This window comes from Myotis yumanensis, unplaced genomic scaffold (assembly GCF_028538775.1).
Source record: "Myotis yumanensis isolate MYYU_CA2020_CCGP unplaced genomic scaffold, mMyoYum1.0.hap1 SCAF_14, whole genome shotgun sequence".
Lineage (NCBI taxonomy): Eukaryota > Metazoa > Chordata > Mammalia > Chiroptera > Vespertilionidae > Myotis > Myotis yumanensis.
The window spans coordinates 12626441-12649953 of NW_027223765.1; the positions used below are offsets into that span (position 1 = coordinate 12626441).

General features: G+C 40.3%; 1 protein-coding gene across 1 annotated transcript; it reads left to right on the plus strand.

The window, feature by feature from the left end:
* Window positions 1-22310, plus strand: CMTM6 (CKLF like MARVEL transmembrane domain containing 6). The gene is made up of 4 exons (XM_070391819.1): window positions 1-199; window positions 11943-12119; window positions 16904-17002; window positions 19665-22310. The coding sequence occupies exons 1-4, from the start codon at window positions 62-64 to the stop codon at window positions 19800-19802; spliced, it is 552 nt and encodes a 183-aa protein (XP_070247920.1). The 5' UTR covers window positions 1-61; the 3' UTR covers window positions 19803-22310.
* The last annotated feature ends 1203 nt before the right edge of the window (window positions 22311-23513 follow it).

Genomic DNA, 23513 nt, shown 5'->3' on the forward strand with positions numbered 1-23513 from the left:
GCCTGGAGTCGGTGAAGTCCGCGCCGCCACCGCTGTGATCGCTGTGTTCCCGGCTTGGGCGATGGAGAACGGAGCCGTGTACCGCCCCACCACCGAGGAGGACCCGGGCCCGGCCAGGGGCGCCCGGAGCGGCCTCGCCGCCTGCTGCAACCTGGGCCGGCTCCGGCTGCCGCGGCGCGTGCTCAAGGGCTTGCAGCTGGTAAGTCCCGGCCGGGGTGGGCGAGCCGGGCGGGGAGGGGCTCGGCCCGGGGCCCTCGGCCTGTGGGCTGGGGAGGCCCGGCCGCCTCTCATCCTGGTGGTTCAGGAAGCGGCCGTTTCCACACCCCGGTTCCTTCGGCCGCCACCCCCCCACCCCCCGCTGGGCGGCCCCTGGTCCCTAGGTGGGCCCCCGACGGCGATGCAGGGCCGCTGAACGAGTTAGGTGGGTCCAGGAAAGAATTAATATTAATCGGAAGCGTTCTTACTGCTTACAAGGCGTCATCGATATTCATCTGCTGCCCATTAAATCTGTTTTCAGTTGCCTTTATTTTTTTTCTTCCTAATCAGAAATAGCAAAGTTCAAGTAAAAGTTTTCATTACCTTGCTTATAGTTTAACAAACTATAGTCGTGTATGTTCAGAATAGAATACAGCTGGAAATTTTGGTGATAGAAGTAACTTGGACTATCTCATTTACTCTGTAGCCACCTTCGTCTCTCCTCCCCGCTGTTGTTCCTCTGCGTTATCTCCCAAAGGACCTGTATTTAGACTACAAAGTGCTTTTTTTTATCTTTCCCTGGTGCTTGCGGTTTTCCTGGGGCGAGCCCATGGGGTCAGTTTAATGTGGTGGCCACGCACTGGCACTGAGATGTGTGTGTTCCGTAAGCTGCCTGTCAAAAGTTTTGTGTGTGAACGAAGTACAAAGTCAAAAGGACAGCTTTTTGTGTTTGAGGGCGGGTAGCAGGACTAGGGCACCGTGTTTTCCATTTCATCGCATTTTACTTTACTGTAGGCAGCGAAGGTACCTTAAACCTATTAGCGAAAATATCAAAACACCTTTGCGATTTAAATTTCAATTCCGTTTACATACTTTGAGCTCCTGTGTCTTGTTTTAACCAACGATGAGCAACGTTTTCTGCAAGACAGAAAATCAGGCTGCTTAGAATGTTTACAGGTTGGTTTGTGTGGTGTTGTTTTTCCTAAAACCATCCGAAGTAAAAATAGCCATTAGTTTCTTTGGGAGGAACTTAAATTCTTAGAACGCAGATAACCAGAGCTTATGTTCTTAGAAGTCAGGTGACCTATTTTTATTGAATAGGATAGCAGGAAATGGGCACTACAGTAATTGGGAAATCACGTAGACTTAGAGGCAAGTGGTAGCTTGGCCTATGGATCCCTAGAGGTTCTGGCTCTGTCTCTCCAGCCTCCTTCGTAGGCCTTTTAGGTTCTTCAAGCCCCAGGGCTCCCTATTTCTTGCATCAGCTATTCAGTCCTACCCAGAAGTGCTTCCTTCTGCTTTCCTCTTGTCAGCTCTCACATGACTTTCAGATTTCAGCTGTTTCTGTGCAGTAGAGCTACTTGAGTAGAACTCTTTAGAGCAGAAAAGAATTAATACTAATCTGAAGCATTCTTCCTGCTTAAAAGACATCATCGATACTCATCTGTTGCCCATTATTAAATCTATTTTCAGTTGCCTTTATTTTTTTTCCCTTCCTAATCAGAAATAACAAAGCTCAAGTAAAGTTTTTCACTACCGTATTTATAGTGTAACAAACTATAGTTGTGTATCTTCGGAATAGAATACAGCTAGAAATTTTGGTGATAGATTTAACCTGGATTTAACAGAAGAGGGGAAGATGAATTTGCCTTGCCAGGTTGTTAGACGATTCCTGCGTGTTCTCCATTATCCATAAGGAGAAAGAGGAAAAGAATAAAAACTAAGGTCTCTTTAGAACTCTGTTAGTTTGTTTATGGGGAACTTGTAATATTGTAAGAATGCTTTCTTTAATATACATTTTAAACAATATTTCTTAATTTCATTCTTATGGTTGTCTTTTTGTTCCTGCTTTGTTTGTTTTAATAATGTCTTATCTCTTCCCAACAGTACATTATAGGAGTCACACAGAAAGTCCCAAGTAAATTAAAACTGTCATCCAGCCTGGGGCAGCAGGCAAAGTCTTATTTGCCTTAACTCAAATTCTGTGTTTAGGTTGTTTTATTTTAGACTAGAGGTCCAGTGCACGGAATTCATGCACAGGTAGGGTCCCTAGGCCTGGCCGGCAATCAGGGCCGATCTGTGGGACGACCGGCGGGGCGATCAGGGCCCCGGCTCACACCTGCCTTGGCCTGGCGCTGCCCGCTCACCTGCTTCACCATCCCACTGTGGTCCCACTCTCGTCGGCGCCCATCGGGGCTGGCAGCGCCTCCACTGCCGCCGGCTGCCAGGGCTGCACCAAAGCCCACCATGTTCCGTGCCGCCCCCTGGTGGTCTAACTCCCAGTCGGTGGAACTCCCGCCCGTGGGGACAATTTGCATATGAGCCTTTTAATTATATAGGATGATTTATTTTAAAAAATTAAATAGAATTTCATGCCCTAGCCAGTTTGGCTCAGTGGATAGAGCGTCGGCCTACGGACCCAAGGGTCCCAGGTTCGATTCCAGTCAAGGGCGTGTACCTTAGTTGCAGGCTCTTTCCCTGCTGGGGGTGGGGTTGGGGGGGCACGTGCAGGAGGCAACCAATCTATGTGTTTCTCTCACATAGATGTTTCTCCCTGTCTCCCTCTCTCTTCCACTTTCTCTAAAGATCAATGGAAGAATATCCTTGGGTGAGGATTTAAAAAAAAAATTTTGAAATAGAATTTCAGAGTTCCAATAACCAAGCACTGTAATGGAGAAATTCATAATCAGAAGAGGAGGTACTTTAACAAGGGACCTGCATGCCCCATGACATTTTAGTCAAAATGTAGTGCATTTTTGTGTTTGGGCATGTGATTCTGAACCCATACTTCTTATCAGATTCTCAAAGACCTCAAAGAGAAAGGAACCTTGCTTAAAACTTAAAAGCCAGAGCCCGTTTACTTAGGAATCCTAGATTAGAGTCCTAGGAGATTGAAATGGATTTCCTTTGAGATTCTTTCCACTCCTTAAGATTTTTTTTACAAATTTCTGAGGCTCTGTGGGGCATGCTGGTACAGAACTGAACCCCAAAGGGGCAGAGAGTGGAGCCTGCAAACTCAAAAGGGGAGTTCAGAGACAGCAGAATGTGACGAGCTCTTGAGTTATATGCATGTAACTCTGAGTTGGAGTTGTACAGCTTTGTCTATCATTCAGGTATGACCTTAATTTTTTCAAAGGCTTGTTCAAAACATAAGCATCCTCCAGAGCTGAAGGAAGAATAAAGGTTCAGCTAGGAATTCAATATAAGGAGTCATTGCAGACATAAATTGATGCATTCAGTTTATTACCAGGTTACTCTACCCTTAGATTGATCCTTATGCCCATGTACTAGTATTTTTTTTGTGAGGTTTTTGGTTGTTGTTACTTTTGAAGGAGTTTGTTTTTGTTTCAAGGGGTGAATTGGCCTTTGACAACCTAATTCCTGTCTAGCTAGCTGGTGCAGTGATCTAAATATGTGTAATATTCTCTCTGCAACAAGCTGACATTGTGTTTATGGTACCAGTTGAATGTCCTGAGGGCTGTACAGTACTGTGATTATAATGACTCTTCAAGCAAGCAATTGGATTGGGAATTCACCAGTGATTTAAATTTATTAAATAGAAGCAATTTATCTTATATTGGTGCTCTTTTCATTATTTAAATGTGAAAATGGTATGTACTCAATTAAAATGCTCCATTTTTACCTGAGGAAGATCCATAATGTCAACAAATTTTACCTTTGAACCTTTGTCAGAGTAAAAGTTTGCGTAAGGCAGGGGTGGGGAACCTTTTTTCTGCCAAGGGCCATTTGGATATTTCTTTTTTTTTTTTTAAAATATATTTTATTGATTTTTTACAGAGAGGAAGGGAGAGGGATAGAGAGTTAGAGACATTGATGAGAGAGAAACACCAATTCAGCTGCCTCCTGCACACTCCCTACTGGGGATGTGCCCACAACCAAGGTAAATGCCCTTGACCAGAATCGAACCTGGGACCTTTCAGTCCGCAGGCTGATGCTCTATCCACGGAGCCAAACCAGTTGGGGCCCATTTGGATATTTCTAACATCATTCACTTAATATAATTCACGTAATATAAATTTGTGTTGCTATGCATAAAACTCCTAGATTTATTGAATTTCGAGTCCCACTGTCGGTTGCCTTGGCAGGGCCAGACCTAATGATTTCGAGAGCCTATGTGGCCCCGGGCTGGTTCCCCACCTGGCCGAAGGCAAGGGAAGCCTAGCTTAACTTCAGGCTGACAGATTTGTTTACTTGAACCTTGCATGTTGACTACAAGTTCATTAATTCACAAATTAACATAATTTTGTACATGGAGTTTTATAATTAGTGGCAAACATTAAAAAGCTCTTTTTATAAGAAATTTTTTCGTAACCCACTTTAAACAAAGTGATGGAGAATTAATATTTAATGCAATGACTGTTAATTTTAAGGAAGACTTGAAGTTTCAGGAAAGGTAGTGAAATTGAAATGGAGAGAGTCACAGGGTAGTAATTATCTGAATGTTTAAATCACTAGAACTGTAAGGCCATATTTTAGTCACGAAGACTTCCCAGATGTGCTGACCCTGGGAAATTGGTTTTAATGTGTGATTTAACAGCAAAAGGGGAAATACGTAAGACTATGTAACCTCAAAAAACCAACCTTACAGGGAAAACCTACACAAACATACTTAGTCGTTAAATGAACTTAATAGTGTTTTATGGGGGGAACAAGTACAGAGTAGGAGTCAGGAGACCTGGGTTCTTGTCTGTGCCAGGCTAACTTGGGACTTAACCTGTCAGAGATTAATTCCATCATTTGTAAACATGAGGGTGGGAGACTACATGCTCTGCAAAGGCCCTCCCAGCTCCCAAAGCTTGATAATTCCCTTCAATATATTTGGGTAAAATTTTATGTCATTAGAAGGAGCAGCATTAGTGTCCTGTCGTTAGGGGGTTAGCTTCCTATGTAGTAAGCAATACTTTGTTCAGAGCAAAACAATTCACCAGACAATACTAATTGAGCCTTTTAACTTACGGGTTGCATTCACCACTATTTCCTTGTCCAATTCAGTGATCTTATTTCTTTTTACTGTCCTTAACCACTTTGGTATTTAGTGTTGGTGACGACCCACTTTTAGAAATTCTTCCTTCCCTTAACTCTCACTTTTTAAAAAAAATTAAAATAATTGTCTGCTTACAAAAAACATCAACTAAAAATATGACTAAAATAAAACAAGCCACACTACACCCCTCACACTCTCACAACACCCAGCATCACTGCTTTTCAAAAGAGTTTTCCTAAGAAGTGCAAAATGTCCTGTTGACTTGCTTGTCTGGTGTTCCTTCAGGCCCCCACCCAGTCTCTGTTCCTTTCGTTTTCTATCCAGCTAAACCAGGCAGGCAGCCCCAGTTGTCTTTATCTAGAAGTCCATGCTCCCTGGTATGATTTTCACATAACCACACCCAACACCTTAACCTTTTTTCTCAACACTCCCCATCCAGTTAGGTCAGTTGCCTTATTATCCTTTGGGGCTTGCCATGATAATTCTTTATATATATATATATATATATATATATATATATATATATATATATATATATATATATATATATATATTGATATCAGAGAGTAAGGGAGAGGGAGAGAGACACAGAAACATCAATGATGAGAGAGAATCATTGATCGACTGGCTGCCTCCTGCACTCCCCCTACTGGGGATCGAGCCCACAACCCAGGCATGTGCCCTGACTGGGAATCAGCCGTGACCTCCTGGCTCCTAGGTCGATGCTCAAGCACTGAGCCACACTGGCTGGGCAAATTCTTGCTTTCCTGAATCTGTTCTTGTTTATCCCCCTCCTGGACCCTGTGTGTCTCTTGGCTCTGGTCTGAGTCTTGCTTTTCTACCCAACCTTCTTGAACTACTTAGTCCAGGTGAACATTTTCCTGATATTTCCTGAACTTAGATATAATGAACACTCAGTTGTGAAATACAAAATATATCGTGTTCTTATTGTCTTGTACATTGGTCTGATTGCTCTGTCATCACATGTTCCTATGCATATTATAGTGCTGCATACATAATACTCAAATATACTTTATTTTTTATATTTTTATTGAGCTATAATTGAAATGTAACATGATATTTGCTTCAGGTGTCCAACATAATGATTCATTACTTGTACATATTGTGAAATGATCATTTCATTTTGTACTACACACTGTATAGTGCTGTGGGGGATATCAAGGAAGCTTAATAGCATTAGAGATGGGGAGTCAGGAGTACATTTCAAACTGAATATAGCTCATAGTGCTAATTCCTTGGCCTTCACATGGGAACTGGCACTAGTAAACGCCCAAACTTGATATTGTACCCCTTCAGTCTCTTAGGACACCCATGCAGAACCCGACTCTTAATACTGCTCTGAGGCTTAGGTTTAGTAAGAAAGACTTCTGATAATAAGTTTGGAACAGGACTTGTAATTACTTGACACTGGTTGCTTCTGGCCAAGCTGGATCCTGCCCTTTCCTTCCTAAGACTTAGATCAGCAGTCTGTATTGATACTACAGAAAAGATTTCTTTTTTGGTCAGCCTGCACAGATGAGTGTTCCTGATAATCTAGTTATTGTAATAAACATGCTTCAACTATTCTAAAACCCCAATTAGAGTTTTAGGCTATCTTCTCATAATTAATTGGCTTTTATACAACTGAGGTGTATTTTGCAAACTCCTCATAGAGAAACTCCTAAAACTCCTAAGATAGAGGCAAGAGTAGGGCATAAAATATTAGTATTTTATTATACTCTAGACATGTAAAGACTCATCCTGTAACTAATTCCAGTAGACTAAGGAAGTACCTTTACACAATGACCTTCTGGTGTTTGTCTTGGTGTGGCCTTTATATCCTGTGGTTTAGTGATTGGAAATACCTCACCTAACGTCTGTATGAAGGAAGTTGTTTGGGATATACTGGATGGTTTTATGCTTCACGACAGGAAATATAGCAGTAGGATCTATTTTTGTCTTTCTATAGATTCTTTGAAGTTGTGGGGATAGATGAATTTTGTATTGCTCAGTAGAAGGGGGAAATCCCTTAGGCCAGTGGTTCTCAACCTTCTGGCCCTTTAAATACAGTTCTTCATATTGTGACCCAACCATAAAATTATTTTTGTTGCTACTTCATAACTGTAATGTTGCTACTGTTATGAATCGTAATGTAAATATCTGATATGCAGGATGGTCTTAGGCGACCCCTGTGAAAGGGTCGTTCGACCGCCAAAGGGGTCGCAACCCACAGGTTGAGAACCGCTGCCTTAGACGCTTAGATACCAATTTAAATTTGACCTTCTTTAAAAAAACTTTTATTTTGAAGTAACTATAGATTCACAGGAACTTGCCAAAAATGTACAGGGAGTTCCTGTATTTGTGCGTGTGTGTGTGCGTGTGTGTGCGCGCGCGTTACTCTCATGCAGTTTTATCTCGTGTGTAGCTTCCTGTAAGCACTGCTGCAATCAAGATCCAGAACTGCCCGTCACCACGGGGTTCCCTCATGCTTCTGCTTTAGCCACACCACCCTTCTCTTCCCTGGGCACCACTAATTTGTTCTCCATCTCTATAATCTTTGTTTTTTGAGGAATGCTATAAACAGAATCATTCAGTCTATAACCTTTTGAAATTGGATTTTTTTTCACTTTGCATAATTCTCTGGAGATTCATCTAGGTCCATGGTCGGCAAACTGCGGCTCGCGAGCCACATGCGGCTCTTTGGCCCCTTGAGTGTGGCTCTTCCTAAACCTTAGGAGTACCCTAAATAAGTTAATAACAGTGTACCTACCTATGTAGTTTAAGTTTAAAATATTTGGCTCTCAAAAGAAATTTCAATCGTTGTACTATTGATATTTGGCTCTGTTGACTAATGAGTTTGCCGACCACTGATCTAGGTTGTGGTATATGTCAAACTTGTTCCTTTTTGTTGCTAAGTAGTATTCTGTAGTGTGGATGTACCTACCACAGTTTGCTTAACCATTGAAGGACATCTGGATTGTTTCTAGTTTGGAGCTATTGTGAATAAAATTGTTATGAACCTTCATGTATCAATTTTTGCACGAACATAAGTTTTCATTTCTCTTGGTTGGATGCAGAATGCAGAAATACAATTGCTGGGTTCATGGCAGTTGCATGCTTCGTTTTTTAAAGAAACTGCTAAACTGTTTTCCAGAGTAGCTGTACCATTGACTTCTTTTGTATGGAAATGTTTTATAGGGTGAAATTTTTATTATACACTATGAAATGTATCTGTTCACTCTGGTAGCAGTTTTGTTGCCCTTAATACATCTGGTTGCTTCTATTGTCCTGACTTGGGTGAGATGGCATTTCCCAATAGGCATCTACTTGGGTCATCAGTTATTTTGATAGTTTTAAAGCTCAGGAGGAAACTCCCTCAGCTTCCTCAAAACCCACACAAACAGCCCAAGTAAAACTCCCTTCACTTTCTTCGCTCTTATTTCTGGAGAGGAGCTAGTCCAGCCGTGGGCAAAGTACGGCCCGCGGGCCGGATCCAGCCCGTTTGAAATGAATAAAACTAAAAAAAAAAAAGACAGTACCCTTTTATGTAATGATGTTTACTTTGACTTTATATTAGTTCACACAAACACTCCATCCATGCTTTTGTTCCGGCCCTCCGGTCCAGTTTAAGAACCCATTGTGGCCCTCGAGTCAAAAAGTTTGCCCACCCCTGAGCTAGTCCCACACCTGAGCTCTGAATCCTGCCTTTGAAGAGCCTTTTTTCTTCTTGTCTTTAGACACACCAATCTTACTGATTTCTTCTGAAAAAGCATTTAAACACACCCAGTTCTCTCCCATCTTGTAATTCCCTTCCCTTTGACCTCATCTACTACTGCCCTATCTGGCCACTCTTGAAACCACACATCTTGCCTGTGCTGTCTGTATTCCACTGCCTTGACTTCCCCTTACTTCCCACTATGCAGTACTGCAGCCTAAGCTTCCGGTATGACTACACTGAAGTTGTCTTGCTGATGTCATCAGCAACCTTCTTGCAGCTCAGTCTAAGATAAGTGTTTCAGTTTTGTTCTTACCTGACTCCTAAGTAGCATTCAGCCCTCTGGATTCCTTTCTCTTCAAAGAAATACTTCTTTCTTGGTCTATTACCTCTTGGACTCCTCCTCCTTTGTTGGAGTCTCCCCCTCTGCATATCCCTTAAATCTTTGGGTTCTTCAGAGTTCTCCTAATTCTAGGTGATCTCACTGGCTGACTCCCACATCTTACTTTTTTTTTTTTTTGAGAGTGAGAAAAAGAGAGAGATCAATTTGTCATTTCCCTTATTTAGGTATTATTGGTTGCTTCTTGTGTGTACCCTCACCAGGGATGGAGCCCTTAACATTGGCGTATTGGGACGATACTCTAACCAACTCAGCTACTGGCCAAGGCCCCACATCTTTATCTCCACCTCACACCTCTCTTCTGAGCTATATATCCTAGCTCTTGTACAGAGCCCTCATACACAGCATAATTAAAATGGAATTTATTCTCTTCCCAACAGCCTTGCCTCTTAAAAAGAAAAACAAAACCCTTCTTCCTGCAGTGAAAGCATCAGTATGTTAATACTAATGTACAACAGTGGGAGCACTGTTAAAACCCACTGCCATTTAATTGAGTTGCCAAATCAACCAGAGTTAACCATTCGTCATTCAGTGCAAGAAATCATTCTGACCCATGCCTGTCTATCCCAGACAGCCATGGCCAGTAAGCCCATCTGGATCACTCTTCACTCTGTGTTAATTGTTATTTTTAAAAAATTTTGTTTAGGGAGAGGAAGAGAGAGGGAGAGAGAAACATTGATCACCTGCCTCCTGTATGCGCGCCAACTGAGTATGGAGCCCCCAACCCCGGCATGCGCCCTGACGGAATCAAACTGGCAACCTTTCAGTGCACGGACGATGCCCAACCAGCTGAGCCACATTGGCTGGGGCTCTCTTTACTCTTAACCTCTGCCATCAGTTGACTTAATGTTATTCCCATAATGGTTTGTACTGCTTATAATTTTTATGGTCAGACTGAAGTGTCCTGGGTTCAATTCTGGTCAGGGGCACATGCCCGGGTTGCGGTCTGGGTCCCCAGTAGGAGACAGCTGGTCAATGATTCTCGCTCATCACTGATGTTTCTCTCTCTCTCTCTCTCTCTCTCTCTCTCTCCCTTTCTCTCTGAAATCGATAAAAGTATATTTTAAAGTATGCTTTGGAAAGACAGAAAAATAAGTTACTAAAATATTTGCTGTGGAATTAAGAGCAAGACAACTGTGAAAGGCTGGTCCAACTCTGGAAAGATTCTGTACTCTGATTATCAATGTCCAAGATCTTGCTCCACTTCAAATACCATCAGTCTGGGAGTGGTAGTCATAAATGATGAAAGGGATTGATGCAAAAAACATGATGTGGAATTCCAATTTTGTAGGCTCAAGATCAGAGACAAGGCCCACTTCAAATGATTGGTGAATAAGTGTGCTGTTTTATATTAAGTTCAAATGTTTCAGTACATATGTTTCAGTATTATCTTGTTTCCTACTCTCTTGTTATTCATCCTGTTTAATAAGGGCTTCTACTGCATTTTCCAGTGATTAGCCATTCTTCTTCTCCATTACTACTGCTAGTTACCCTGGGTGCTCTCTCTTCCTGAATGTCACACATGAGTTTCCTGACTAGATGTCTGCCCAAGTTTTGTCCTGTCTCCAGCCCTATCTCTATATTGCAGCTAGTGAGAACTACTAAAAGCAAGAATCTGATCATGTTATCCGTTGCTTTAAATCCCTTAAACTAAAGAGGACATTTAGATCTGGCCTCTGCTTACCTCTTGTCTCATTTAATCATTTTTGTGCTGCTATCTTCTTCCTTCAGACTGGACACTTTAGTCATGGTGACTCAACTCACCTTCACAGTGGAGTTGTGGTTGGTGGGATATATGTGTGTGCATTGGGGAAGGAGGGTGCTATGCTCTCTCACCTCTTAAGTCTTTGTATGTCTTGCTTCTCTGCCTGGAACTTCTCTGCTGTCTTTAACCCCTCAAATGGACTCAACTGCCCTTCAGGTCTCAGCTTTCCTTCAGGAAGCCTTTGCTGGCCTCCCAAGTTTAATGGCTCGTCTGTGTGTTTTAATTTTTTTTTTAAATCCTCACTGGAGGACATGGAAGGGAGAGGAAGGGAGAGAGAAACATCCATGTGGGAAAGAAACATCGATCCATTGTCTTGGCGTAGGTGCCCTGACTAGGGATCAATCCCAGGTATGTGCCCTGACTGGGAATTGAACCAGCAACCTTTCGGTGCACAGGGTGACACTCAGCCACCTGGGCTGGACTTCTGTGTGTTTTTATAGCAACACCCTATATTTCCCATATTCTGTAGCACGTGGTAATTGATTAATCATTTGTGTACCTATCTTCCCTTCAAAGCAACCAGACTAAGTTCTGTGTAGATCAGCCATTCAGTAAGCTTGTTTGCCATGGTCTCCACTTGATAAATATTTGAGTGAACAGATGGTGTTTTCTGAACACTGAAGGTTTCTCTGAAAACACTAGCAGCAGTTCTCAACCTGTGGGTCGTGAACAATGAAAATACATCCTGCATATCAGATATTTACATGACGATTCATAACAGTAGCAAAATTACAGTTATGAAGTAGCACCGAAAATAATTTTATGGTTGGGGGTCACCACAACATGAGGAACTGTATTAAAGGGTCGCGGCATTAGGAAGGTTGAGAACCACTGCCTAAAGTGAAATGTGTTTCTTTTGCAGTTGCTGTCTTTGCTGGCCTTTATCTGTGAAGAAGTTGTATCACAGTGCACTTTGTGCGGAGGACTTTACTTTTTTGAATTTGTAAGCAGCAGTGCCTTTCTCCTTTGTCTCCTTATGCTGATAGTGTACTGCACTCCAGTTTATGACAGAGTCGATGCTGGAAAAGTCAAGTCCTCGGTAAGCATGAAACATATAATCTCTGTACTAACAACATAGCTGTTTTGGAATCTTGGTATAGTTTTATTTTACAAAGTAGTAACGCTTCCAAACTTCAGTAACATGAGAACTCAGTTTTCCCTGCCAAATGGGATGATAGGAGGGGAAAGTGAAATTAGAATGAAAGTGACAAACACTTCCCATAGTTTACAATGACTGGTGGTTTAACCTAATTCACATTATATATATGTGTGTGTGTGTGTGTGTGTGTGCGTACACACACACACACACACACACACATATATATAATTAATATTTTTATTGATTTCAGGGAGAGAGAGAGAAGAGAAAGAGAAAGAGAAAGAGAAAGAGAAAGAGAAAGAGGAAGAGGAAGAGGAAGAGAAAGAGAAAGAAATAACAATGATGAAAGAGAATTGGAGAATTGATCAGCTGCCTCTTGCACGCTCCTTACTTGGGATCGAGCCCACAACCTGGGTATGTGCCTTGACTGAGAATCAAACTGTGACCTCCTGGTTCATGGGTCAACGCTCAACCACTGAGACACACTCGCCGGGCTCTTTTGATTTTATTATGGGGAAAAGTCTATAAGTGAATTAAGAAGGTTTTTATTAGAGATGCAGAACTTTCTAAAGACTTAGTCTGCTGACCCTGTGTTTTTATTTGGGTATAATATAAGGATTTGTGAGATGACAGATGAGCTAATTCTCATAGGTACTGCATTAAAGAAAGAAAGAATTGAGTAATTTACTTCTGCAGTAGCATTTGAATCATCAGTAGTGGTTCATTAAGAATTAATTGTGCCCTGACTGGTTTGGCTCAGTGGATAGAGCATCGGCCTGCGGACTGAAAGGTCCCAGGTTTGATTCCTGTCAAGGGCATGTACCTTGGTTGCCGGCACATTCCCAGTAGGGGGTGTGCAGAAGGCAGCTGATCGATGTTTCTCTCTCATCGATGTTTCTAACTCTCTATTCCTCTCCCTTCCTCTCTGTAAAAAATCAATTAAAAAAAAATATTAAAAAAAAAAGAATTAATTGTACATATGAAAGAATTCACATCTCTGAGAGAAATAAAAATTAGGATAAATTTGTAACTATTAAAGATAAGAGATAACAGAATAAATACAAAGCAGTATGATTATGTTTTTGTTTAAATTAATGAGAAGCAAGCATTGGGTCATATGTTGATTATACACCTAAGATATTTAGTTTTTTCTATATACCTTTTTGTATCTCATATTTTGTGCCGTAGGAGTCTATTACCTTCTTTTCAAATAATTATTTTAGATTTAATTTTTTTTTAGAAAGTTGTACCAAACAGTTAAAAAATAACTTTGAAAAACTACAGGTAGAGTCTGAGTCAAATCCAGCAAGTCTTTGATGAGCGCCTACACACAGTTCTTGGTATGACCAGTCTATGATTGTTTTGTCATCTTACCTGATCGTAGCTGCTGTCAGTGCCAGGCACTTTCTATGCTACGTGGTTTAGAGTCCTCACACCTTAATGCTCCATTTTACTTTGAGGAAACTTACTAATAGGTGCAGGTGGTTTAGCAACTTGACCAAAATTACATAGCTACAGTAGAAATAAATTGAGATTTGACCCCAGTAAAGCTCTCACACTCTGCATTCTATTATGTGGCCTAAGCAGAATCTTACTAGAACCAAGGCCCTACCTAGCATAGCAACTTTTTTTTTTTTAATGAGACTTTTCTTTTGACATATTTTGAGTGAGAGAGAGAAATGATTTTTTTGCTCCACTTATTCATGAATTCATTGGTTAATTCTTGTGTGTACTCTGACTAGGGATAGAACCCACACCTTGGTGGATTGGGAAGGTGCTCTAACCAACGGAACTATCTGTCCAGCGTGGCTCTAGGAACTTTAGATGCTGTCAGGGCAGATATCACCACAGGAGTTTCTATATAACAATGACAGTGGCACCATTCATTTCATGAAATACATATTAAAAAGAGGATGCAGAGAATACCTTAGAATTTTTGTTTATGATATGTTTAGTACAGATATGAGAGTTGGACAAGAGAAAAGTTCACTAATATCTTAGCTGATTGATTTGCTGTTTGTATAAATCTATATTTTAAACATTAAAGATTAAAAACATCACCCGACCAGTGTAGCCCAGTGGTTGAGTGTCAACATATGAACCAGGAGGTCACTGTTCAATTCCCGGTCAAGTGCCCTGACCCATTGCAAGCTCGATCCCCAGTAGGGGGCGTGCAGGAGGCAGCTGATCAATGATTCTCTCTCATTATTAATGTTTTTATCTCTCTCCCTCTCCCTTCCTTTCTATAATCAATAAAAACATAAACACACACCCCGCATCTTTTTCATTTCTTATCTCTCAACAGCAAAACAGTATCACTATCCATAAGAATCTTTTTAGAAATGTCAGTTTTTACTTTAGTGCTGTATCAGTAGTATTTAAGAACATTAATCTTTTTGACAAGAAACAATAGTATGTTTTCCATTTAGTGTAATGATCTAACTAAACTAAATGTAAAATATTTATTACATCAAACTTGATTATAGAAATTATTTTCTAGTAAATACTGACTTAATACTAGGGAATAAAAAATTCAATTGTTTTATCTTAAAACAGCTTTTGTAAATATTTTACTATCTTTTGTTTCTTTTAATAGGTGATTTTTAAAATTTAAAATATGTTATTACAGAAAGTTTAAGTGGCTAAAAAACCTACTCTTGACATGATTATTTAGTTAATGTTGGGTAGTTCTTTTGATTCTCTCTTCTCCAAAATTTAATAGGTAATCATTGAGTTACATTCTGATTTTTACCTAACTATGTAAGGATTTCATGTTTGCTTCAATGGTTTAAAAATCACTTTTACTGTATGCATATTAATGTACTTAAATTTTAAATATATCTTTTTTATTTTAAAAAATATATTTTATTGATTTTTTTACAGAGAGGAAGGGAGAGGGATAGAGAGTTAGAAACATCCATGAGAGAGAAACATCCATCAGCTGCCCCCCGTACACCCTCCACTGGGGACATGCCCGCAGCCAAGGCACATGCTCCCGACCGGAATCGAACCTGGGACCCTTCAGTCCACAGGCCTACGCTCTAGCCACTGAACCAAACCGGTCAGGGCTTTAAATATATTTTTATGTAAGGGAGGTTTTCTGTTCTAGAGAAAACGTTTTGAGTGTGTGTCTAGGGCGGAAGGGTAATCTTTTACCAAGAAAGAATTTTTTGTGTCCCATGCTATTGTGGGTCAGATTCTATGGAGAATAACAATAGCCAGCTTCTATGGGACATTCACTATGTGCCTGGCACTGATCTAAGCACTTCCAGTGAATTAACACTAATCTTTAGAATCATCTACTGAAGAAGATACTGTAACTTCCTCCATTTGCAGATGAAAAAACAAAGGCACACAGATGTTAAGTAACTAATTCAAAGCCATATAGCTGGGAAGCAGTGTAACTGGGATTTGACCTTAGATAGTCTGGCTCTAGAACCCATGCTTATTGAATAGTTCATTATTCTGTCTCAAAATGGCTGTCTTGTTTAAATACCTCTTTGAATGTAATCCAAATATTAGTGAATAGGGTTTTATATATGTTTGTAGATTTGAAATAATATTCAAGGGGATAGAAATAACAAAGAACTGCAGAAAAACACCTCTTATTTTTAAAAGTATTTTAAAAGTACTTTATTGTTTAAAGTATTACATATGTCCCCCTTTTTCTCCCATTGACCCCTTAGTTCCCATCTCAACCCCCTGCCCCAGAAAAACACCTCTTTTAGAAGCAAAGAGAAAACCTCTTTAATTTTTTATAAATGTTAAGTGAACAAATTGACAGTGGTATCGGAATTCTCTGTTGGATAGTTTTATCGATATTAGGTTTAGTGGAGATTGCCTTTTCGAAAAATCAAAGTATCAGATTAAGCACTTTGGAGTGGTTATCATGTATATTTCTTCTCTGAATCAAGTATGTATGTCAAACATTTTTCAGTTGGCATATGAGAGAGAGAGAGCCTTATGAGGTGATGCTGAGAGAGCACTTGGAAATCCCTGAAGAACCCCATTGTTGTAAGCTTCATTGTGATGAGATATGGAAGCTTTTATGGTAGTGGGTAGTCCATCATACAAGCTCATTTTGGATTACCTACCCACTTGGAATAATTGAAAACAATATGTTATTACAGAAAGTTTAAGTGGCTAAAAAACCTACTATTGACATGATTTTAGTTAACGATGGGTAGTTCTTTTGAGTCTCTCTTTTCCAAAGTGCTTTCAAAGCACCAAAGTCCTCTCAGGCCGTCCTAGCACATAATACGTTGAAAGGAAATAAAAATGCTTTCTTTTGCTGGAAGTAAGATATAGGATTTAATAAGTCCTTTGGCTTTGATAAATTTTTAAAATTGATTTTAAAGAGAGAGGAAGGGAAGGAATAGAGAGAACCATGGATGAGAGAGAAACATCCGTTGGCTGCCTCCTGCACGATCCCTACGGGGGCGTCAAGGTAAACTCAGGGACACACACACACACACCCCTCCTTTGGGGAACTGTTTCATAAAAAGATTATTTTGTAATTATTCTCTGAATATGCCCTGTCCAAAGCATACATGATGTTCCTTTACAGGGTGTTTATTGAAAAGTTAGAAATCTCAAAGTATGTAAATTTGGGTTGTGTGAAGGAAAATAAATCTCTAAATTTTTTTGAGAGTAAAAAATTAAAATATTTGTTTCTGTCAACCTAACCTTACTGTATTCCTTATGTGTTTTATATGTATGTACAGGATTTTTACATTACTGTGGGGATAGGATGTCTGTTTTTGTTGGCGTCCATCATTTTCGTTTCCACACATGACCAAACCTCAGCTGAAATTGCTGCAATTGTAAGTACCTTGTATTTATATCTTTGCTTATTTTCATTTCATTAGAAATACGGAATCTGGAAAGTACTTGACAAGTTATACAGTATGGGAGAGTAGTTTGTCTTTTAACTTATTTTTTATTGTAATTTTGAATAGGAGACCTAACAGTAAATAAGGATAGCTTTAAATATGACAGCCTGAAGAGCCTAGAACCTGTCTTTAGAACTTGAGTTTTGTTAATAAAAAACCCATTTACTCCACATATGAATGTTACTGCTAATGCAAGTGGTAGAATCGACTTTATTATCTTATTCTCCACTTTTTGGTTCAACAAAAACACTGCATGCCAGGTGTAGAGACTACACAGGAGAAATGATCCAAAAGTTGAGCCTAATAAAAGAGATAAGATTTTTATATGAAATCCTTGGCAGGGGGAAGCAGATTTTTTTTTTTAGAATTCAGAATATTTTGGACTTTAGAAAGAGATTGCTGTACATAAACTTTATTCCACAATACCTTCAGAGGACCTGAGACATATCCTGTAATCCAGCATGTTAATATTTCTGAAGCATGTGAATATTTACAGTAAAAGGAACAGGTAAAGATCGTAAATAGTTCTACCCCGTGTTAATCTTGAGCCGAGCAAATCATGAAAACGTTGAGCTTTGTTTCTGAATTTCAGAATTGCAGCTCAAGGATCATGGACCTGAATTGGTACCAGAGCTCTGAATGTGAACAGTTTCCAATTAATACTTCGTTCATGAAAAAACTGAAATTGTAATTGAGTAGTCAGCTAATAGATAATTAAAACTACTTTTTATGATAGAACAACTAAAAGGAGTTCAAGAATTGCATGGCTATATCTACCTATTCACGGTTTCTTAGCACTTTACATGGGTAAAAACAAAACAAAATTATTGCAGCATTGTGACTCATTCTAGCAGTAATAATATTTATCCATGAAGACATGAACCAATTAAAGAGAAAACCAAACGTTTTAATAGAACCTTATGGCCAATTTCAGTTTATATACATATTTTTTTAGGGGAGGAAGAGGATAGGATGGTCAAGAAAATATTTTCAAGGACAGAAATATCCTATCTAATAAAAGACAAAAAGGGTAATTGACCGTACCTTTGCTACGCTTCCCATTGGCTAATCAGGGCTATATGCAAATTAACCACCAACAAAGATGGCGGTTAATTTGCATACCTAGGCTCCAAGTGGTGGAGCGAAACCAAATGGCCCGAAGCTGGCTGAGCAGCGAGGCCTCACGGCCCCGGGACCAGTGGAGCCTTGAGGCCTCATGGCCCTGGCGCCAAGTGGAGCTGCAAGGCCTTACGGCTGGCGGTGGGGGGAGGCTCTGGCCAGAGCCCAGCCAGAGTGAAGGCCTGGGTCCCGGGTGCCAGAGGAAAACTGGTGCCAGCAGCCAAGGGAAGGGAAGGCCTATTGCACGAATCTGTTTGTGCAACAGGCCTCTAGTGTTACTATAAATCCTGTGGAGGAAGTGAAATGGAAGTTGAGGAAAAGTTGAGTTTAGGGGGGAAAAGCATGGCATAAAATTCCCAGCTATTAAAAATGAGCTTATTTATTTAAATTAGATGATATGTCAAATTGTTACATTATTTAGATTTCATTGGATCAAGAGTGACTGGCAGTTTAAAAACATTATTTATAATGTGCTGAAAATTACCTTTTGCACTATTTAAATTCTGAAACATTTTGTAGAATTAAATGAGGGAATCCATTAAAAATTGTGTGTGTGTGAATTATGTCAGCAAAAGAGCTGGAAGGTCACCTACCTGGATGCTACAGCATAGAGGGCCCTGCATGGACGGGAGCTCTCCGGGATCAGGGATGGCCTCACAGACAAAGTGACATCTGTCTACCTTTAGTCCTGCATCAGCCAGTCCAGTGAGGGGGCAGATGCCATCAGGCGAGAAGAGCACATGGAGACGGGGTGCTAGGGTTGGAAGGGACGTTAGCCATTACCTATGCCAATTTTCTCGTTCTCATAGAGCACTTGGCTCCCATTTCCCTCGTCGTTTTGCTAGTGAAGAGCTAAATTTGAACCAGGTCTTCTGTCTCTTGACAGAATTCTCGGAATGTCGATCCGAGAAGTACAATAATGAGGAAGTGGTTTAAGGAAGAGGAAGTAAATAGTGGCATCATGTTGCTGTGTCATTAGAGTGTGACAATTAACTGGAAAATATATTTTGTAGATAATTCTATTTCTTCAAAATAGAATTTCTGGGTTTTTTTGTCATTAATAATTTTTTTCCATTTTTACTGTCTCAGCTGCCTACTCACTTATGTCCCTTATCTCATCTGTGGGTCCATTTAACTATTACTGATAATCCCGTGTTTGTATCATTTTATAGGATTTTGTTTTTCATCTATTAACCTTACTTTCATAGATTGGCACCCCACAAGTGAACATGTACTTTATAAGACAGGGCATTTGTGAGGTTTTGATTAATAGCTATTATTCTGGAATTTTATTTTATTTTTTTGGTAACTTCTTTCCATTTTTTGGTGACCTTAAACATTTCTTTACCACTGAAGTTAAGATAAAGTTGATGAAATCATCTTGCTCGTATGAAACTCTCTCAAAGCCAAGTAGGCAATGTGAGAGTATATTATAAAATTCCTCATCTAATTTTTGCCACTTTTTCCTCCTCAGGTGTTTGGATTTCTAGCAAGTTTTATGTTCCTGGCTGACTTTGGCATTATGGCGTATGAGAAACGACAGGAGTCCCAGAAGAGAAAACCTGAGGCCACTGTTAGGGCAGAGGCCCTCACCGAACCACTTAATGCTTAAAGACTCTAGGGAGCAGGTGTTACGGAAGGCGGCGACTGCGTGGTACCCGAGCCCGGGCAGAAGCACGTGTACTATCTGTGTAATTGCTAAACCACTTTTGAAGAGCAAGGGGAAGCGTCAGAAGGCAATGTTGTCAATATTGGACAGTATGTCAGTCACCACAAGTCAGGCCAGAGGGTTTTTTTTTTTGTTTTTTTTTAATAACATTTGAAACTTGTATTGTGAAGTCTATTATTTGGGGGTTGGGGTGGGGAGGGCAGTTTCTTTAAATCACAGCTCACTGATGATAAATTATTCTGTCATTGTTACTAGGCTTAGCTTTCAAATGATTCTTTATAGCTACATAAACAGCATGATTAAGTTAATCCATTTAGATATTGTTTCATTTTTAAGTTAATTTACTTAGCTATGAGGTTGTTTTTTGATGATTAGATAAAATTTAATGTATATTTAAATTTTAAATATTGGTCTTGGTTTTTCCCTTAAAATATAATACTTAGGCTTTACGGTATCTTCCTTGGCCTTAAAATTATATTGTAACATTTTAAGACAATTGTTAGAAGCTCTTTTGTTGCCTAATAGAAAGCGTATGGGAGATGTTGGTATTTTATATGAATAACCCAATATTTATACTGCACTTTGGTGGTTATTGATATCAAGCGGAAAAAAAAAAGATTTTTATGTAACACATAGAAAAATGGAAGAAACTGATATCACACCTAAGGACCAAAGATGATAAAGGCATACTTTTTGTGCAATACAGTGAAATTATAAGAGCAGGCTTCAGCCACTTACCAAGTGTCTGCAGAGGTGAGTTCATACTGTGAGTGAGAGAGGGTTCGTTCTCCTATTGGCACATGATTATTTCTACTGAAATCGAAGCAGTTCTGCAGGTCCTCCTCGGTGTGTTCTGTGGAGCCAGTTTCCGTTTTAAAAACCCAGCCTGTGATTTTCCATCTGTTTGAGATGCTCGCGTTTCTGTCTCCGGACCAGGGTGGTCTGCACACTGCTTCCCCGTCAAGCAGAGGTGGGCCTCCGGCTCTTCCTTGCTGGCAGTGCCTTTCGGGGGCCCAGGATCTTGGGCTCTTTTATTGCCTAGAGTGTTAGCACGGTCCTTAAGGTTTTGTTCCCACAGAGGCACTGCTCTAGTTTCCCTTTGGAGGAGACCTTAAAGTGAACATCTAGGGAATCTTGCCCAGGTTAATACTGTTGATGGTGTAGGGAGTAGTCTTACTATTCTCAAGAGACACTTCAAACCAGTTCTGATAATCGGGAAGAATTGTCGGCTGTTGGGTCCCAGACTAGATCTTTCTTGTCCTCCTCCTAGATTTTTAACTCAAGACTTTGGTGTTAAGGTGCTGAGCCTGTGCGTCAGGTCCTGAAGGACTTTGGTGGAGGTTCCCCCGGCTAGGCATCCTAGGTTTTCTGCCTGAAAAAGTGGAATCGTGTTTCCAATGAGGCCGTTTAATGATCCCATCCTTTCTTAACTTCTCATCTGCCTGTTGTAGACAGGTTTTAGCTACATAAATGTGGCTAATGTGGTTCTCAAAAATTAGTCCTGACGGCCAGGCACAGCTTCTGCTCTGGCTTAGTGACGCAGCACTTACCTATTTGAATCAGAGTTTGGATGCTAGTGGCAATGTCACCAATACCTGCTTGGGAGATAAGGAAACCAGTCATGGATGCTGATGTTGCTGGGTGTGCCATCTAAGGGAGGAGAAATAGCCCGGGGCTTGGTCTCAAGAATAAAGACTGGTTCAAAAATAGCCAGCTTATGGTAGGCAAGTTCTGAAATTTCACATCAAACTACTGTACCATTGCCATTGTAAATATCACCTCAATCCAGCTAGAGTTGACAGCAAACCATCTGCACTACCTCGGGGTCCCCACCCCTGCATTGGGTTTGGTGGCCTTGTCCTCAGCTGGCTTCACACATAGAGCTGGCATAAGCTTAAGCCCTGGTTGTTGTGACGGTTCACTTCTATTTGTTTTCTTGGCATGGGACCACTTAATCTTTGCCTTTTCAGAAGGATAATATATTCACTGGCATTTTTGGTCTCTCTGGAACCTTTCCTCACATTGATTTTTATGGGACTTATGACTGATTAGCCTCCATCTTCTATTGTAGAAGAAATTAGGAGTAAAAAGACCATTGTGGTAAATAAAAAAGTTCAAGGAGAACTTGAGACCAAAACCACGGTTACGTACAGGAAAAGGCAGACTCAACTCAAGGTTAAAATAATTAACACCTATGATAAAATTGTTATATTTTATACAAATAAACTGTTTAGAATGGTTTTTAAAAATCATAAGGGAAATGCTTACAACATAACAATTTTATAATTGCTGTACTTATATTCTGTTTTGGGACTGGGAAATGTATTTTTACATTGTTTATAGCCAATCATTTTTGTATTTATCAATTGAAATTCTGTGGGTCTTTTTTATCTCTCTTCATGTCAAATTTTGTAGTCTTCTTTTTAAATAAATCCATCTTATTGTCCCTAACTTTGTACTTGTTTATTTATTACAGAAGGGTGGCATTTAGAAGAAAGCTTTCTTCAGAGTTGTAGGAGTTGACACCTGTATACTCATGGTACAAGTGAGTGGGTCTGCACAGGGGTGGGGCACAAGTAGAAAAGAAACACACCCAGTTCCTACCATGGGCTTTGCCTCTTTGTTGGAAAGTTGGAAAACACATTCACATTCAAAGAAGAGTTTTAGGGAGCTAAGGGTGAAGAGTTGCAAAGGAATGTTACAGCCTTTAAATCCTACTAAAGAAGCAAATGCGGACTCATCACATTTCTCAACATGGCTACCAATGCAAAAAAAGCAAATCTGCACATTCTCTTTCGGACTGTTCGATGGTCAGGAGAGCGTGAAGCAGAACTAGGGTGCGTCTGTACAGCTACAACTATTTGTGTAGTTTGCAAAATCTCTGCCTCCAGTTTGAGAATAACAAGGTCTTTATAGTCATCAAGAACTCACTGGAATTTGTGGATTCTTCAGAGTTTTGTGTTTTGTTTTTTTAAAGAGCAATTAAATTGGTCTTAAACAGTAAGGAAAATAGATTTCACAAGAAGTCGGGGCAGGACAATTCTGAGACTGGTGAATTCGGCAGCTCAGCGGTGTGCGCAGGGACCCAGGTTCGTTCTTTCCATGTTTTTCTGCCCACCCATCTTCTGCTGCGAGTTTTGGTCCTCAGGATGGACTTTTCTTTTTAAATTTAAATTCTTTATTGTTTAAAGTGTTACATGTCCGCCCCCCCCCCCCCCCCGCAGCCATTCCCACCCCCAAGGATGGACCCTTTTTGGTGTAGCAAGGCTGTGGCAACATTTCCAGGCATCTACGTGCACAACAGTGTCCAAAGACCAGAAGAGGAGAGATTGTGTATTATTCTGTGTCTCTCTAAGGTGTTCCTTATTTTTTTTTTTTTAATTTTAAAAAAATATATATTTTATTGGCTTTTTACAGAGAGGACAGGAGAGGGATAGAGAGTTAGAAACATCGATGAGAGAGAAACATCGATCAGCTGCCTCCTGCACACCCCCTACTGGGGATGTGCCCGCAACCAAGGTACATGCCCTTGACCAGAATCGAACCTGGGACCCTTCAGTACACAGGCCGATTGCTCTATCCACTGAACCAAACCAGTTAGGGCAAGGTGTTCCTTTTTCACAGAGGCGCCTGGGTGCACTTTACCTACTTGCT